The sequence below is a fragment of the Polypterus senegalus genome, chromosome 4 (assembly GCF_016835505.1).
Source record: "Polypterus senegalus isolate Bchr_013 chromosome 4, ASM1683550v1, whole genome shotgun sequence".
In the NCBI taxonomy this organism is placed as follows: domain Eukaryota; kingdom Metazoa; phylum Chordata; class Cladistia; order Polypteriformes; family Polypteridae; genus Polypterus; species Polypterus senegalus.
In genome coordinates, this window is record NC_053157.1 from 140,893,571 (window position 1) to 140,912,890 (window position 19,320).

The 19,320-nt window shown below is 36.3% G+C and overlaps 1 protein-coding gene across 1 annotated transcript in view; it reads right to left on the reverse strand.

Annotated features, from left to right (window-relative positions):
• guf1 (GTP binding elongation factor GUF1) overlaps window positions 1–19,320 on the reverse strand; it is a 41,859-nt gene that overhangs the window by 11,614 nt on the left and 10,925 nt on the right. Inside the window, exons 7-14 of the mRNA XM_039751379.1 lie at window positions 12,420–12,484; window positions 12,017–12,220; window positions 11,501–11,640; window positions 5,340–5,463; window positions 4,764–4,896; window positions 4,129–4,272; window positions 3,478–3,611; window positions 3,102–3,203 (exon numbers count right to left, since the gene is read on the reverse strand). Of these exons, the coding sequence (XP_039607313.1) occupies window positions 3,102–3,203; window positions 3,478–3,611; window positions 4,129–4,272; window positions 4,764–4,896; window positions 5,340–5,463; window positions 11,501–11,640; window positions 12,017–12,220; window positions 12,420–12,484 (1,046 nt within the window). The remainder of the gene's footprint in view (window positions 1–3,101; window positions 3,204–3,477; window positions 3,612–4,128; window positions 4,273–4,763; window positions 4,897–5,339; window positions 5,464–11,500; window positions 11,641–12,016; window positions 12,221–12,419; window positions 12,485–19,320) is intronic.

The following is a 19,320-nucleotide window of genomic DNA, read 5'->3' on the forward strand; positions in this document are numbered from 1 at the left end:
CTGGGAACCCCTTCAAGGTGGTCATTATATTAAAGAGATATTATATGAACTTTAATCTTATGCCTAACTTTTAAAGACACACAGCTTACACTGATTGTTAAGTCTAAATACAGAGTCAATATAGGTTTGGGGGTATGTCTTTGTTCTTGACTTGCACATGAAACTGACAGGATAAGTAACTCTTTCACAAAGATATAAAACCATAAAAAAAAATTATGATATGATTCTAAAAAAGCTGTATATCTGGTTGGAAAGAGTATGGACGCGATGTAGGACTAAAAGTACTTTGGTAATTGAGAAGTATTATGGAAAGCAGATAAACCGTATTACTGACACCAGGTAAAACTGGTGAGGAAGGCAGGCTCTATTGTAGGCAAGGGCCTGGACAGTTTGACATTCGTGGCAGAGCGACAGGCTCTGAGCAGGCTCCTGTCAATCATGGAGAATCCATTACAGCCACTGAACAGTGTCATCGCCAGAAAGAGGAGCAACTTCAGCGACAGCCTGCTGTCACTATCCTGCTCCACTAACAGACTGAAGAGATCATTCCTCCCCCACACTATGCGACTCTTCAATTCCACCCAGGGGGGTAAACGTTAAAAGTTAACATTATACAAAGTTATTGTCTGTTTTACCTGCATTTTATCACTTTTTAATTTAATATTGTTTTTTATTGTTTTTTTTATCAGTATGCTACTGCTGGAGTATGGGAATTTCCCCTTGGGATTAATAAAGTATCTATCTATCTAATCCACAAATAAGCATACTCACTAATACCAATTAATCCACAGATACATGAGGAAAACATTCAAACTCCATGCAGACTCCAAACCAGGCTAGCAATCAAACCTGAGTTCCTGCTGCTGTTATGGAGGAATGCTAGCTTTGTGCCATCTCTTTATCCAAGTTAAAACATCTGTACTTAATTTATGGTAACATGATAAAACTATCATGTCATGTATAAACTATGTTAAGATCATGATATTAGCATGATTAAAACTAAATGTACACCTATAGTGTCTGTTCAGTTTTTATCAAGTGAGTGGATGCTTTGCAAGTGCTTAATCTCTCTCTGCCACTAGATGACCACAGCACATGAGTGTGCAATGATACCGTGAAGTAACACAATAATAACTATGAAAAAATGCAATACTTTTGTATAATAAATAATACTTTAGTGAAATAACACAATTAAATAATTTTTTAATGGCAGGAACAAGCTTCAATAAGGTTCTGTTATTTTGTGTTTAAATAAAGATCTATGTTGAGAGAAAAAAAAAATACATTATCTCACTGGAGACATTTCCTATCACATGCAGTTATTCTGTTGAGCCATAAGGCATGTGTTTTGATGTTCTTATTGTACAATGCTCATTTCGACAATTATTATCGCAAACGTTACAGTTAAAATCCAAATGATGCATCAGACACAGAAACAAGAATGGCAAGGCATTGTGGGATATGGCCGATAGCTTATCCTAGCCAATACCCCCAAGCCGCCAGATGGAGCCCTCCCTGCAACATGGAGGTGTCCCTAATTCCAGCAGGGCATCATGGGCCTTACAGTCTTTCATAACAGCCCTGCTGGATAATGTGGGGGCCGCCAGGGGACGCTGCAGGGAGGCCCAGGGACTTGTATTTTCCTTATAGCTGAAGAAAAGGAGTTTTCACTTGACCCGGAAGTGTTATAAAGTCACATGGACTGAGGGACAGAAACACTTACGGGTCAAGGACTTTAAAAGGACTGTGAGAGATCCCAGCAGTGGGCCAAGTTGGGAGGAACGGTGACTGAGTTGCTGGAAGGTGTGGAGGATTGTGATTATTGAGTATTGTATTGATTATTATTATTGTATTATTGAGAATAGTGGAGGTGGAGGTGCTTTGTGCACTATTTAAAATAGTAAAGTCATTATTTTGAACTTTTATCTGGTGTCTGGCGTTTGGTCTGAGGGTTCAAGGGGACGACAGCGCCCCCTATCTGTCACAGCATACATGTGCTCAACCTCATCTGCAAAAATCAGAAACCAAGTAAGGGCAGTTGCCTAGGAACAATAAGAAGCAGGCTTCCCATAATGTAAGTTTACCTTTGGAGGAAACAAAAAGAAGAAAAATGTCCAAAATAATGCACTTTGACACATCTTCCTGCAGAAAACATACAGGATGTCAGTTTTTTTAAAAAATGTTATAGTACACTGTGCTGATGTGAAAGGGGGGAGGGGGTAGAACATAAATAATTTTACCATTGTGCTGTAGAAAAAACAATGGTAAAAGCAAAAGTGTAAACAAGGCCTTAACAAATAAATATAATTAATATCCTAAATAAAACAATCCTACACATATAAAGAAATTTGAACTCATAGATTATCTGTGATATTTGACAAATCACCATACATTCTAGTATGCAAAACCCTTTTCAGCAAATAACTTGACACCTCCTTTTCAGAAATATCTTTACACAGTCTCCTCCTGTAACAAATAAACAGTCTTTGCTCAATGGATTTTTTCAGCTCAGGGAGGTTTGAAGGAACAGCCATCTTCAAGTCCTGCCACAGGTCAGGGCTTTGCTTTAGCCTTTCCAGAATGCAGAACATCATTCTCCTAAGCTATTCTTTGGTGGACTTGACTATTTTGGACTGTGCCTATTAGTAGGCAATTGTAGATTCTTTAAAATGTCCAGATTCAAATGAATAAGGGTATATGCCAATGATAATCTTAATTTCTTGTGGCTGCAGAAGAGACAGGTTTTTGTTGAATTCATTTTCTTTATTATGAACCAAACCTTGCTATTAATGAAACATGTTTTGTTCCTTCTGTAATTCTAGTGCAATATTTTACATTGGAAAACACAAGTTTGAAAATGGATGGATGAAAACATGGATGTGTAAATTAACTCTATATTTTCTAAACTGAAGCAGATTTTTCTGTTTTCCTTCTCTTAAAGACACTTAGTGAAGTCATAAACAACAGTAAAATATTCTAAATTAAAAGAGACCAAGTTAACTAAGCTGTACTTTACAGAGTATTTCAATTGTTGAGCTGGCTTAATCCAGTTGAGGGTTAGGCGTTTATTCATCAGGTCAATGCCAAATACATATACATACCTATGCACAATAGTCACTAGCTCTTCCACTGGTTTTCCATTCAATAAAATGTCCATTTTTATAAGATCAGCTGGCTGGAACCCTGCATCTTCATAGTCAAAACTAAAATAAACAGGAAAAACCTTTTTTTTATTACCCACATTATGAAGAAAAATAACTCTATAAATGCAACAGATTTATAAAGTGAGTCATTGGGCTATACACCTAAACACAATGCATTTCAGAACTAGAATTTGCCTAAAAAACAAACACATTTTAAAGTAACATTCTTATTTTTAGTTGTAAAACTCAAGTATTTAGGGTATGCAAATTCTTAACCTAAAGACTAGCAGTTTTAAGAATATTTAGCCATTTTCTCAAAATCTTGTTCATTTACCTAGCATATCCAGAAGAAATAGATTTTAGCTGGTCATAAAAGTCCACAACAACTTCATTAAGTGGAAAAAGAAATTTCATCAAAACCCTTTGGTCATCAATATAACTCATGTTCTGCTGAACTGATCTGCGGCTCTACAAAACACAAATATACATAATAGTTTACACAGAAATACCATTAAAATAAAATATAAAAAGCCAGTTTCCAATAAACCACATATATTAAGGAAAACTATTCTGAGCAACCTATTTGATCAAAAGAAGATCTCTTTATATTTAGCATTTCTCTAAGAATGAAGCCATTGTATGCTACAGTATATAAAGACATTCAACTTTTAGCTACTTCTGTCTAATATGGTGAAATTATTCCAAACATTTTTTGATGAACTTCTGAATTTATAGTTGGTGTAAATCCTCAAATCTTTAAAAAAATAAACCCTGCTACAATCCAAATGTGTTCAGGGTACTTTGATTTTGACTTAATGGGTACCTCATGATATTACTCAAATGTCTGGTGTATCAGGATAATTTATTCAATATTTGGAAAAAAAATTCACAGTACTATACATATCAAAACAGTATCAACTAGATGGAACATCTTTTTTGTTTTTTTGTTTTTTTACAAATAAATAGAAACAAGATATTCAATTACCAGGCAAAGTGTCATGATCTTGCCAATATAATTGTCAGGTGTGATTATTGTGCCAAGAATTATAGGCTCCAAATATTCAGATACTTGGGATGATTCAGGGAACTGTGCAGGGTTGACTATGGTAATTTCCTTTTCACCATAATCCTGTAAAAGGGAAACAAATACCGTACATGTATGCATCAAGATTATGCATTTAATGTATCATATAACCATGAATACTAATTTCTCTTTCTTTGTTTTGTAGGCTTTAAGAACTGGCAATTTACAAAATGTTTTAAAAGAATACTTTTGTAGTCAGGTGGATAAAGCCATGTATTTTAGTCTTTTTGTATAGTAAAATATATACACTTTCTCAAAAAGAAAAGTGAGGGAAGCTACCAAGAGATCTACTGAAGGAGTTACAAGCAACAGCAGAAAACACTGGAGACTTTGAGTACCCCAACTGTTGCCCAGATGGTTCTCCAATAATAGCTTTGTTGGAGACAGGCAAAGAGAAAATCGCTTTTAAAACAACCACATAAGACATCCTAGCTAGAGTTTGCCTGAAAAAAGTCATTTAAAAAATACTTTTCTTAAAATGTATTTTATAGTAATAATAAACAACAAAAAGCTTAAAAGCAAAATTGATAATATACCTTTATGAGTTTTGCTGACTTAAGAACAGCCTTGTATGGAACAGTTGGCGCAGTGACAATAACTGATGCATTATATTCTTGTTCCAGACGCTGGTTAAAAACCTCCATATGGAGAAGGCCAAGAAACCCCAATCTGTAAATTAGTAACTGTTCAGTATAATTGTAAGCTGGGACATCTGGATTTATTAAACTTAAGAAAAAAAAAAGTCTGTGCTTGACACAACCCTCCTCCCCCAATGTTTAGACTTGCTATCAGAACTGTAACAAACAATGATATTTCCATTTATTCCAGGAATCTTCATGGTATGGGCAGCAAGAAGTAACAAAGCCCTGCATTCCCATATTTCTAAAACACAGAAATCTAGAAATGGATTCTGATTCTCCAAGGATGTGCAATCAGTGGCACGTAAATATATTCTATCGCAATAAGGAATACTATGGCCTATAATTCAAAGAAGCTGTAAGAAAAAAAATGATAATTTTGACTAAAACCGGCAATTTTGTATATGTAAAAACTACATCCAATTTCGACTAGATTATAATACAGTATGTTATCTATTGTTAGCCATCTCTTACCTCCAGCCAGCACCCAAAGCTTGACTGCTATCTCTGTGCACAGTTACACTTGAGTCATTAAGAGTCAACTTTTCAATTGCATTACGTAGGTTATTGTACTCGGACTGATCCACTGGATATAAACCTAAATGATAAAGAAAATGTCAGGTTAGATACATAAGTATAAATTAATACAACTAAAGAAAATAATTATTATAATGTAATTTTCTTAACCTTATAAAACCCTAACCCAAGATAAAGAGATAACCTTGTTGTTATACTGTGTTCTTCAATTTACAGAGTCATCAAAAAATAAACATAAGTGAGGTTGATAATAAATACTAATGAAAAACTGAGAAAAGATCAAACAGAATAGTATTCTCTTTTCATGACTTATTTCCCTGTAAGTTTTCAATCACATTCAGAATCTTTTTTAACTCCCTCTTAGCTCAATGAAGCTCATTCTGTAAAATAGTTAAATAAAAAAGGAGTTAATTAACTGTTGTGTCACTGTATTCAACTTCTTCTTGTAAAGGTTATCAGGATGAAAACTGACAAAAGGATTATTTAAGTGGTTACTTTAGTCCACAACACTCTTTACATTAGATTCAATTCTATATACAACTCCAATTCCAAAAATGCTGTATAAAATGTAAATAAAAATGGAATTTAATGATTTACAAATCTCATAAACCCATATTTTATTCACAATAGAACACAAAAAATATACCCAATGTTTAAACTGAGTAAATTTACCAGTGTGAAGGATGGCCGGCCATTTATCCCGGCCAATACCCCCAAGCCGCCAGGTGGAGCACTCCTTGCAGCATGGAGGTCCCCAGAAAACCAGCAGGGCATCATGGACAATGGAGTTTTTATGCAAAGCCCTACTGGATGCTGTGGGGGCCACAGGAGGCAGCTGCAGGGAGGACCGAGGGCTTCTTCGTGCCCTGTTACCCGGAGGTTCATCATAGGAAGAGCGATGGACTTCCGGGTTGAAGAAAAGGACTATTTACCCTGACCCGGAAGGAATAAGGACTTGTGGACTGTTGGGCAGAAACACCTCCGGGTCAGGGAGTATAAAAGGACTATGGGAACTCCCAGACAATGAGCTGAGCTGGGTGGAAGGGTGGCAACGCGTCTGGGAGCTGGAGGATTGTTTATTGATTGTATTGGTGATTTATATGAGTATTGTGGTGGAGAGTGTGCTTTGTGCACTGTGGCGACAAAATAAAGTCAACTTGAGGACTTTTACCTGGTGTCTGGAGTCGTGGACAGGGGTTCAAGGGCGCGAGAGCGTCCCCTATCGTTCACACCAGTTTAAGAAAACAATAAGATAATTTTGAATTTGATGGCAGCAAGACGTCTCAAAAAAGTTGGGAGAAAGCCATGTTTACCACTATGTAGCATCCCCTCTTCTTTTAATAACATTCTGTAAATGTCTAAGAATTGAGGAGACCACTTGTTGGACTTCTGGGAGAGGAATGTTGGACCATTCTTGTCTGATATATAATTCTAGCTGGTCAAACATCCTGGGTCATCTGTCATATTTTTCATTTCATGACCCACCAAATGTTTTCAATTGGTGAAATTTCTGGACTGCAGGCAGACCAGTTCAGCACCTGGACTCTTCTACTGCAAAGCCATGCTATTGTAATACTGTAGATGCAGTATGGGGTTCTAACATTATCTTGCTGAAATATGCAAGGCCTTCCCTGAAAAAGATGTCATCTGGATGGGAGCATATGTTGCTCTAAAACCTGTATATACCTTTCAGCATTGCTGGTGCCTTACCAGATCTTCAAGCTGCCAATTCCATAGGCACTAATGCACCCCCATACTATCACAGATGCAGGCTTCTGAACTGAGAAGTGATAACAAGCCAGATGGCCGGAGGACACCACATCCATGCTTCCCAAAAAGAAGTTCAAATTTCTATTTGTCCAGTCACAGAACAGTTTTCCAATTTGCCTCAGTCCATTTTAAATGTGTTCTGGCCCAGAGAAGACACAGCATTTTATGAACATGTTCACATATGTTTTTTTCTTTGTATGATAGAGTTTTAACCTGCATTTGTGGATGCCACAGTTAACTGTATTCACAAACAATGATTTCTGAGTTGTCCCTGTAGATAATGAGATATTCAAAATCTATATAATTTTACATTAAGAAACATTATTCTGAAATTGTTCCACAATTTGTAGACATAGTTTTTTTGCAGATTGGTTAACCTTTGCCCATCTTTACTTCTGACTCTGTCTCTCTAAAATGCACTTTTAATGCTCAACCATGTTAATGACCTGTTGCCAGTTAAACTAATTAATTGCAAAATGTTCCTCAAGCTGTTTCTTTTTAGAACCGCTTACTTTTCCAGCCTTTTGTTGTCCCGTCCCAATTTTTTTGAGACGTGTTGCTGCCAATAAATGTAAAATGAGCAAATAATCAACATGTCCTATGTTCTACTGTTAATAAAATCATTGTATTGTTTTAATTTACATTTTACACAGTGTCCAAACTTTTTTTTGGAATTGGGGTTGTAGTTCAGGTAGCCGTGCCTCAATATTCTGTAAATGTGTCATGTCAATGTAGATTTTAAATCTTTTGTCAAATTGTTCACAAAAGGTTAAACACAGGTTTAATGCAGTTGAAGAAAACTGTACACAGTACTCCAGATGAGGCCCCACTAATGCATTATAAAGCTTTAGTATAACCTCCTAGGACTTTGTACTCCTCCAACTGCCAACTATACAGTACTGCCTCCTGCGTCTAAGCCAATTTTGCACCTATCTACAAACAACATCCTTCATTTCTTTTAGTTTGATACCCAACCTTTCATGTGGCACCTTATGAAATGCTTTCTGAAATTAAGCAAAGTTTTATTTGGTTTTGGGGTCTTTTCAAGGGTGCCTCTATCAGGCCACTAAATATTTATATAATTAAATGACTTTAAATTAATACAACAAGCAAACAAAACCACATCTCACCCAGAAGACATGTACAGTGATCCCTCCTCGATCATGGGGGTTCCGTTCCAGAACCCCTCGCGAAAGGTGAAAATCCACAAAGCAAAAACCAAACGTTTATTTTGTTATTTTTATATTGTCACGCTTTTGTCACAGATTTGCACAGAAACACAGGAGGTTGTAGAGACAGTGACTTTAAAACACTGCAAGCAAACATTTGTCTCTGTTTCTAAAGTTTAAACTGTGCTCCATGACAGGACAGAGATGACAGTTCCATCTCACAATTAAAAGAATGCAAACATATCTTCCTCTTCAAAGGAGTGTGCATCAGGAACAGAGAATGTCAGAGAGAGAGAGAGACAGAGAGAGAAAAGCAAACAATCAAAAATCAATATATGCTGTTGATACTTTTAAGTATGTGAAGCACCGCGATAAAGCAGCTGCAAGGAAGGGAGCAATGTGCAGGTAGTCTTTCAGCATTTTTCAGAGGAGCGTCCGTATACTCTAGGTCAGTGTGCAAACAGCCCCTCTCCTCACACCCCCTCTGTCAGGAGTAGAGAATGTCATAGAGAGAGAGACAGAGAGAGAAAAGCAAAAAAACAAAAATCAATACGTGCTGTTTGGGCTTTTAAGTATGCAAAGCACCACGTGGGAAGCACATCATATATCATCGAGGAGTTTTATTTAATACGTAATATGTGCTCTGATTGGGTAGCTTCTCAGCCATCCGCCAATAGCTTCCCTTGTGCGAAATAAACTGGGCAAACCAACTGAGGAAGCATGTACCATAAATTAAAAGACCCATTGTCCGCAGAAATCCGCGAACCAGCGAAAAATCCGTGATATACATTTAGATATGCTTACATATAAAATCCACAATAGAGTGAAGCCGCGAAAGTTGAAGCGCGATATAGCGAGGGATCACTGTACATTGAACACACAAGGTTATACACATCAAAGAAAAAGCAACCATTTAGAAAAGTTAACTGTAAAAGTAAAAATTACTGCCAAAAATAAAACAACCAACATATGCGATAGCTTAATAAAGTAACTCACATTACAGTATTGTGGAATTAACCGATTATAGTTTTACTTTCTCATATACATAGTATGGAGAAAGTATAAGGATAGTGAAAAAAATTCAACCTTGAGATATTGAAGAATCTTGACATTTTAGACCTTCCTGAGTCCAAAAATACAATTTTTGAAATTATGTCTGTCTGTGTAAAAACACGGTAACTCGAAAACAATTTGACCTAGTTCAAAGAAATTTTGTACACCTGCTTTATATCAAAAATAAGGAATCTTATCAACTTTTGGGCCACTTTCAGCAACCAGAAGTGGTACTTTAATACTTTTGCAAATTTTTAAGTAAACTATGGCTATTATTACAGATAGATGATTCTAATTTTGTATAGACATTTATAATGATAAAAAGCAAACAGATATGAAATTTGATAAAAATTATTCAACCGGAAGTTGTATTTTATTTAAACAACCATTCAAATTTTTTGTATCATGGAAATATAAATGTGTACACAATATTAAAAACTGTATTCAATATAACACATATTCTTTCAATAACTATTATTCATATTATTTTAAATTATACATCATCAGTTTAACAATAACGTGTAAACATTGAACATGCAATGTAAATATAAGGATGTAATGGGAACAATGAGCTGCTAAATCCCCATCGTGTTCCTGGTAATACATTTCATTTTGTATATTTTTTTTTTATTTCCGCCATCATTATCATAATTAAATGTAGCTAAATGCAGTTTTATCTATAGCAATTTATTGCAACAAATATTATATAATACACTTTTTCTATGTTTTTAGGTGACTATAACTCTTTTTACTTTGCACGTAATCTAAGTAATGCATATGTAATCATGAAAAAAATTCCACCACCATTTTCGACCTCCTTAAGTGCAAAAATATAATTTTAATATAAAGTTTGATTATAAATAGGGATAAATGATTGTGTATCGATATTATCAATTAGTTATAAGAAACAAAGAGATATGATATTCGAGAAATATTGCGCAACTGGAAGTGGTTCTGATGACCTTTCCTTCTATCTCAGTATATGAGAAGTCGAGGTGAGCACACTGCAAATTTTTCTCTTATGCTAATCAATAATTTACAAGTGGACTGCTGTCCTTTGGTCTGCTCCGTCTTGTTATAAAATTTTATGCTCAATTTAAAGATTTGAAAAGCATAATTAAGGAAGCAAATGCTTTGGAGTTTATCTTTATTTGTGGGAAAGTTACATGTTGCCCTAAAATATGCTTACACAAATCCCAACTTCTGACACAGAATCCATACTTTCAAATGAAAAATACTGCAATTTAAGAGATCATTTGAACAACAGTAAGGCTATTATATGGTAAACTGTAGGTAAAAAGGAAATGTAATGAATTTCACATAACAGCTACTGTCAAAAACTTAATATTACTTTTTTAACAGAACTTGAAAAGTGAGGTTATAAAATCAGCTTTTAAAGTGGTTGTATAAACAAGATGTTGCCAATGAAAGTATCCTGAATAATTTTGGAATTTATTAATTTATGTATGTAACATAGTGTAATAATGCTTGCATTTTGATTTAGTTAGTTTTGATTTTTACTAGTGCTTATTTTTCATTTACTAAACAAAAAATATTAGTGAATAAATATTATGTGTGCATACTGTGTAGGATGAATTAGGTAGTCTATGTTGAATATGCCATTCTAAATACCAAGTAGAAATCCTCCTCCTTTTGGTTACATGCATCCTCTGTCAAAACTGAAATTCAGGCCTTATGCAGGAAACAACACATAGTGCAAAAAAAGATTAATCAAATGTAGAGTTGTTTTGCAGTTAAAATCTATACAATAAATGCCAGTACCTTCCCAAAAATGAAGTGTTTTCTTATCAAGAAATAAAGAATAATCAAGCATAAGATGTAAAAAATAGAGGATCCAAGGAAGGTTGCTCTACCTAGCACACAAAAATAATTATGCAGATTTTACTATGACTTTAATAACCACAATCATTGTGTTCGAGAAATCATTAGGCTCCCTCTGTACTAAGCACTGTCATGTCCCTGTTTTTGCTTTGAAGACAGCAACCGATACGCATTCACACAAAAGTTGCATTCAGGTGACAATAATGAAGCTGATATGGTAGCCTATATGGTAAATATTAAAATATGTTTCAATTTTAGAGTTACCTGCAAAAACCATTGGCTTAGCAGGTTTGAATCCAGGCAATGGCTGAACTGGATGCTTAAGCCAATACAAAGTATCTCCAATCTGAGCTTCTTTGACCTCCTTCATTCCAGCAACCACATAACCAACTTGACCAGCATATCTAAAACAGAACAGATAATGACATAAACTGTCTAAGTGAAGACACAAAAGTGACTAAAAAAATCACTTAAAATTGATGAAAATATCTTGGATATTAATTGCAAAATAAATTTTAACCAAAACACAAGCATCTTATGCAACAACATTGTGATAATCTACAATACTAGTATGCACTAAATTATCTACCACTGGGAGAAAAATAAATACTGTATACACTGTGAGACATACAATTAGCTGCACTTTAAAGCAGTGTTTGAATATGCTTAAAAACAAAATAATAACAGAACAAGTAAGACAAAATTCATGTAAGATAATATTTCATGTGTATTTAGTATAATGAAATTCTAGTACTATAACTTATAATAATATCCTCTTACAGTTTATCTGAAGGTTTCTCTGCAGGTGTGAAAATCCCAACTTCATTAACTTCATAGGTTTTTCCCAAGTGGGCAGACACAATTCTGTCCCCTTTACACATAAAACCACCAAAGAGGGCTACATTTGCTATGACTCCTCTGTAGTGGTCAAATGTAGAGTCAAACACCAATGCTTTTAGAGGCTCATCTGAACTTGCAGTAGGCCTAAAACCAGAAATTTACAAAATTCAAATCTGTTAAATATTTATTGAAATATACCCCACACATTTTCTAGTAGATAACATATTATAGGTATGATTAAAGTAAGATTTATTCAATTTACAAATTATATAAAACATTACATTGTGGCTCTCACTAATGAATGTCACAATTTAATTTAAAAACAAAATAAAGTGAGACTTACGGTGGTATTTTGTCCACAATTTTCTGAAGTACCTGATCAACATTTGTCCCCAGTTTAGCAGATATCTAAGAATAAGTATTAGTAAAAATAAATTAAGTAATATCATGCAGGACCTCCAAACTCTTACAGCAATGTCAGGTGCCTTTGTGAGTAAGCAATATCTCTTTCAGCACTTCACTGGCCGACAGCACTTATAAAAAGTACTTTATTACTGATTAATCAAGAATGTCAAAGTAATCCAAGCTTGATTAATACTTCTAAATTTCAGCTTTTATTTCTTACTAGTTCAATTCACCATGAGTCCACCGAAATCACAGAAATGTTTGCGATATTCACTGAACTTGGCTATATGCATTAAAGTCAATGGGTAAGGATTAACTGAACTAGATATGTCTGGATTACAATGGTGTAATCATCTTTCATGTGTCCCTGAGGGCTAGGGAAACATCTGCCAACTATACAGGACTGATTAATGTGGCCAAAAAGGTGATATGAGCTGTGCAGCAGCAGTACCAACCACTCCACCAATGTGCCTCCATGAGATCAAAGAAGAAAGAACCCAGACAGAGACACACAATCATATATTTTGTCTAAACAAAGCAGACATGCCAAAATCATATGGGTGGGGGTTGATTTAATTCAAATCTAGTCTTGTAAAATTTGATTTGCTTGTATGGAATGTCATTTGATTTTAATAAATTCAATAAAATGTTAAAAAAAATGCAAAAATTTTAGTCAAAGGTTAGAAATTGAAACATCTTCCAAATAGCAAGAAATCTTTCATTATTATTACTGCATACAGTCTCCTGTGTTTGGGGGGTTGTCAGGCTCCTTCAATGTTTGTTTTCATGTAGCTAATTATTATGCATGCATAGGGCACGCACCTTCTGTTATGTTGACATTTGGCTGCAAGAACAGAATACTTGTCCCACAAAGTCTGCAATACAAATGATCAGCATTATATAGCCAGGGGGCAGTCCCATCAATATTGGCTTTTACAACTCCAGAGGATGTCACACTGACCTGGCAAAGCATTATAGGCGCTGGTATTAAAAAAAAAAATTCTCCTAAATCAGCCAAATTATCAGTAAATCCGCTGCGAATAACGCTTTGGTGAACTTCACTGATCAACACTACTTACTGAATGTGGTTCCTGGCTTCTGTCTTAAATTCACTGCCCTTTCATTGTCAATGGCATCCCTGAGTAAGTGATTTTGTTATTAAATATACTAGGGGGCTTCACTCGCCAACACACTTTGCATTTCTGCCGATCACACTTTGCATTTCTGCCGATCACGTATGTGGATTTCACTTTCACCAAACAACAAAAGTTTGAATTCTCGCAGACAGGCCTCTTCATTGAGAAGAAACACTAGTTTTCCCTGATGGCAACACAAATTTGATTATCTACAATACCTACATACTTCTCTCATATAACCTACGTCCATATATTCAATCTCTTTTTGCTTTTACCTTTTTATCAACATCACATTCAATTTTAATTCCGCGTTTGGAATTACATTGTGACAACGCAACGTATAACTACCCATGAGTGAATATCGTTTCTTTCTCTCTACAAGAAATGTGTCTGAAAATAGCATTCACACAAATGAGAAATGATTGAACCGTGTGCGTGGTTATGTGGGCAGGACTTTTCCAAATATCTTGGCATAAGCTCTTGTCTCGTGGGGCTTGAAATTTTCTCTTGCGGGATTTCACTTTCATCAAACAACAAATCTTTTAATTCTCGCAGATATGCCTCTTCATTGGGAAGAAACACTACTTTTTCCCTGATGGCAACACAAATTAGATGATCTACAAGTTTCTGACTTCTACTTTGTGATCTACTCTTTGACTTTTATTTCCTGCCCTGGGCATGGTTAAATCTTTTGGCACAATGTCTCGGTCTCACAGGACATGAAAGTGTCTTTCTGAGAAAATCACGTCTTGCCTCCTTCCAAGATTTTTTTTTATAATAGAAAGAAATAACTTCAAGAAAGTGATTCCTTTAAAAAAAAAGATAAAAAGGTAAAATAATTAACTATACTGTAATAAACAGTGACAGATGCTGTAATTTGTGAGTAGTTGGCTTAAAGTATAATAACCTCTATGAAGGAGTACAAGAAACTAGGTCTTTGGTATCAGTGTAGACTTTATGGAGGCACATTTCTGACCCAGTTAACATTATTCTCTTAATCAGAAATAGCTTAATACCTGTTGAATTAATAAGTCTTGGATCAGTTTACTATTGGAACATAGTAAAGACCTTACGGTGTAGTTATTTGCTGAAGATGAATTAAAAAAAAAACTTTGGCTGCTCTTCAAACAGGACAGGCATGATTTTATTCTTAAAGTGGCGATTTGTTTTATTTATATTTCCCAATGCATGTATAAAGATATCAATTAAAAATTATTACTATCTCAAAAGGTACCTCTCTGTGAGCTGTTACAATTGTTATGATGTATATGATGTATACTTTGTAAATAAAAATTTGATCACAAAAAAAAGTACTAAAAATATTTATTTAAATTTAAATATAAAAAGAATAAACCTCAATCCTAAATAGACCATCCGTTTTTGAAGCAATACATGTTGTCATTCAAGAAATACCTAGCTGAATCAATTACATGCTGAAATACAGGTAACTAAAATTGGCCGGTGTCACTCATGAACACACACACACACACACACACACACACCCACACACACACACACACACAAGGGATGCTTTACTATCATTAGTTCACGTAACCTGCATGTCCCTGACAGTGGAAGGAAACCAGGGTATGCCCATGCACACCTACACTACTGTATATGCAAACTCTTCAACTCCTTACTGCAAGGGAGCAGCACTTCCACTGTGTCACCGTGTGTCTAATTAGGTAATTATTAACATATATTGTATACTTTAACTGTGGCCTAAAACAACTGGTGAAAGAATACCCTTTATTTCACACTTATTTTAGTAACACAGTGCGTCCTATGGGGTAGCCAGACTACCCCAGCCACTACTTGCACTCTGTCAATGTCAGTCAGGAATACCTTAAGTTCACATTCACTGAACTTTTGTTTCCTCTTTTTTCCCATGGTTTGTAGTAAAGACATCACTCAGAAACATGGGCAAATTATATGGTGATTAGATAACGAATGTTCAAAAATTGTGTTCCATTATGGGCTGGAGCTAAATGAGTAAAAAAGTGTGCATGTGCACATAGTTTTAAGTTGATTTGAAATTTATAAAGAAAGATGGAGAGGCATATAGCATAGGCATGGTTTTAGAAACTCAGTTTTAGCATGGATTTACTTAAGATTCCATACATGAGGGCACAGGTATGGGATCCACACTGTCGAAAATGGATGAATAAAGCAGAAAATCTGTCTACTGTGTCACCCTGCCACTAACATGTTGAATGAAACTAAGTTACACCACCTGTTCAAATCATTGATGAGGCCATATTTCAGCATTCTACAGCAAAAGTACATATTTTATTTTCTAAAGGATGGCATGTTTTGTATGTTAGCTTTAGCATCAGCAAGCGGAAGACAGAGTGCAAAGCATAATGGAACAATGTCATGGTTCTTCAGGACACTAACAGGAAGGCATCACAACATCTAGCAGGGGTACATAATTCTCTCTTTGAAAACAGAGTACAGGAGGAAGGAATAGGCAAAAACAGAACATAAAACACCTCCTAGTCACAGGAATGAACACAGTCCCACTTGTGAATATCCACCAGGCAGCTGGCTACCTTTCCTATAGACATGTACTATTAAGGGCATGACACATAGGGCTCTAACAAATATAGTATGCATGATATGCAACCTAGGCAAACACTAGTCTGGCAGCATGGTAGGGGGTTAAGAGTTTGAATGAGAGAAAATGTTGGGTGATGGAAGATTAACAAGGCAAATTTAGTTTCTGAAGTACAATTTATTAGTAAATAAGCAAGACACTCCATGGATAGTATGGCACATCTAACATGGTATAGAAGTCCCAGACAGGCATTAGACACTTATTATATTGTTTCTGTATTGTTCTGTTTATGTTGCCCATATAGAGTTTTTTTAATAAACTAGGGGGCTTTGCCCCCTGCTCACATCATGCCGTTGTGAAGAGGGGGGCTGAACGCACCCCAAGGAGAAGCGGCCGCTCCTCCGAAACCCCTCTAAATGGTGATACAATAGGAAACAAGTTCTTTTTTTTTTTTACCCCCTCTTTGCTTAATCAGCTGCTGTGCCATGTGATCCGCACTTCACTCGACTACCACTTGTCCCCCACAACCCCCCCACCGTCCCCACCAGGGCTACATGCTGTTGTGAAGAAGGGTGCTGAATGCACCCCAAGTAGATGCTTTCATGCCTCCGAATCCACTCTTAAATGGTGATACAATGGAAAACAAATAACATTTGTGTTTTTTACCTCCTCTTTGCTTGATCAGCTGCTGGATTGCTGCAGCTCCCGTGCCGTGTGATCTGCATTTCATGTGGCACTTTAAACGTTTTAAAGTCACTGCCTTGTCTCTTTTCTCCACCAGACAACCTCAAGCACTATTCAATCTTTTTTCGCCGTTCCATTATTTCACCGAGTAATATTTTTCATTTGTTTGCACTAATGTGATCTTTACTGTAATTTTTTTTATACTTTTGAATTTTCCTACTTCCATTATCTCTAACCTGCTCTGCATGTGCATCACGGGACTTGCTTCCAAAGGTTGTAAGTATGATGTGTCTTGCCTGTCTCGCGGGACGTGAAAGTGTCTCTCTGTCTCTCTTCAAAAGATCACATCTCACCGCAGGAAAAAAGTCTTGTCCCAAGTTTTATTTTATAACTAGCAAAATACCCGCACTTCACAGCGGCGAAGTACTACCTTAAAATTTTTATTAAGAAGAAAATGAAACCTTTTTAAACTGAGGGAAAATATACCAATAATTATTTGTTAAGGATCTCTTTGTATACCACATCGTCAGTTCGGCCCACCGGTTGTAATATGACCAAGCTGTGCGCAGAGCTTACAATCTTGAGCATGCAATTTACAGTTGGCCATGTGAAAAGTAATCTTGCCTCAAATCTCACAGCTTGGATTGCTGCTGTCATAATCGGCTTGAGTTTCATGGTTTGTTTCAATTACGACAGTATTTGCAGGACTTGTGTTGAAGTGACATTCGGTATCTGTCAAGCATTGTAAGTATACAACCGGTTTCATTGATAACTTTACATCCAGCTTTTGAGAGTTTGAACATTCATAAACATCAAAGTGTCCACTACTGAAATCGTCACCTGTGAATCTAAGATGTTTAAGAGGCATTGGCTGTTGTCGAAAGGTGTAAAATATTTGGCCATTTCGGTACACCTGAAAGCAACAACCGAACAATTCAGCGGCAGCCATCAACTCACATGCAGAACCATAGGTGAAGGGCTTAAGCATTTCACTGTTATAGTGCTCCTGTGTAGTATAATTATCTCTTGTACCGTCATCAGTCCACACCTTGAACCTGTCCCAGTCATTCAATACATAAGACACAATGTTCCTCCGGATATCAAGAGTGAGCCTGATATGGCCGTGCATTATGTAACAAAGACAATGGAAAAGGCTGGTGCAATCTCCAGGCATGGAAACCACTCTGTAAGTGGCAGTTCTCTGATCGATGGTGATCGACTCGATAGATATGTTAATGGGGGTATGGTTGGAACGATAAAGGAAATGGGCACCTAAACAATGTAAAGTAAGTCTAAAATACATACACAATAACTATAATCGTAATAAACGAACAATAAAACAGCAGAGAAGCCGCGGATTAAATAGAAAGGCTGCAGTTATCGGCAGGAAGACGTGAATCCGGTGGCGAACCAAGGAAGGGAATGTAGAGACTGGAGTGAAGGACGACCTTTTATAGGCAGGCAGCCAACAAAGTGGGAGGCGTTGGGATGGGGGACCAAACGCCGCCTCACACAGTGACCGAGCTACAGGATGTATATATGTACGTAAGTAGGATTCAGTTAGCGTTGGGAACCCGCGTGCCAAATTTTTTGAAAATCGGCCTATAAGTAACAAAGACCGTTGGAAAGTTCAAAATGGCGACTGACAGTGGTGTCATACCACTGAAATAAGTACGTACATTGGTTTCGGTTAGCACAGGGAAGCCGTCTACCAAATTTCGTGAATATGGGACCATAAATAAGAAAGTTCAAAATGGCGGACGTTGTTGATCGTTATGACCATTACGTGTAGAATTTCAAAATGAAACCTGCTTAACTTTTGTAAGTAAGGTGTAAGGAATGAGCCTGCCAAATTTCAGCCTTCTACCTACACGGGAAGTTGGAGAATTAGTAACGTTGGAAAGTTCAATATGGCGGCCGACAGTGGCGTCATACCACCGGAATAAGTACGTATATCGTTTTCGGTTAGCGCAGGGAAGCTGCCTACCAAATTTTGTGAAGATAGGGCCATAAATAAGAAAGTTCAATATGGCGGACGTTGTCGAGGTTGTCTACCGTTATGACCGTTACATGTAGAATTTTGAAATGAAACCTGCTTAACTTTTGTAAGTAAGCTGTAAGGAATAAGGCTACCAAATTTCAGCCTTCTACCTACACGGGAAGTTGGAGAATTAGTGATGAGTGAGTGAGTCAGTGAGGGCTTTGCCTTTTATTAGTATAGATAGAGAGATCTCTTTTTTTAATTCAGCCTGTTTGAAAGTACAGTATTCTGGATTAAGGGATGTTAACAATACCACCAGCTATACTTTAGACCGGATAATACAGTAGTTCACTACAGCAAATGTCAAAATATGATATAACTAGCAAAATACCCACGCTTCGCAGCGGAGAAGTAGTGTGTTAAAGAAGTAATGAAAAAGAAAAGGAAACATTTTGAAAATAACGTAACATGATTGTCAATG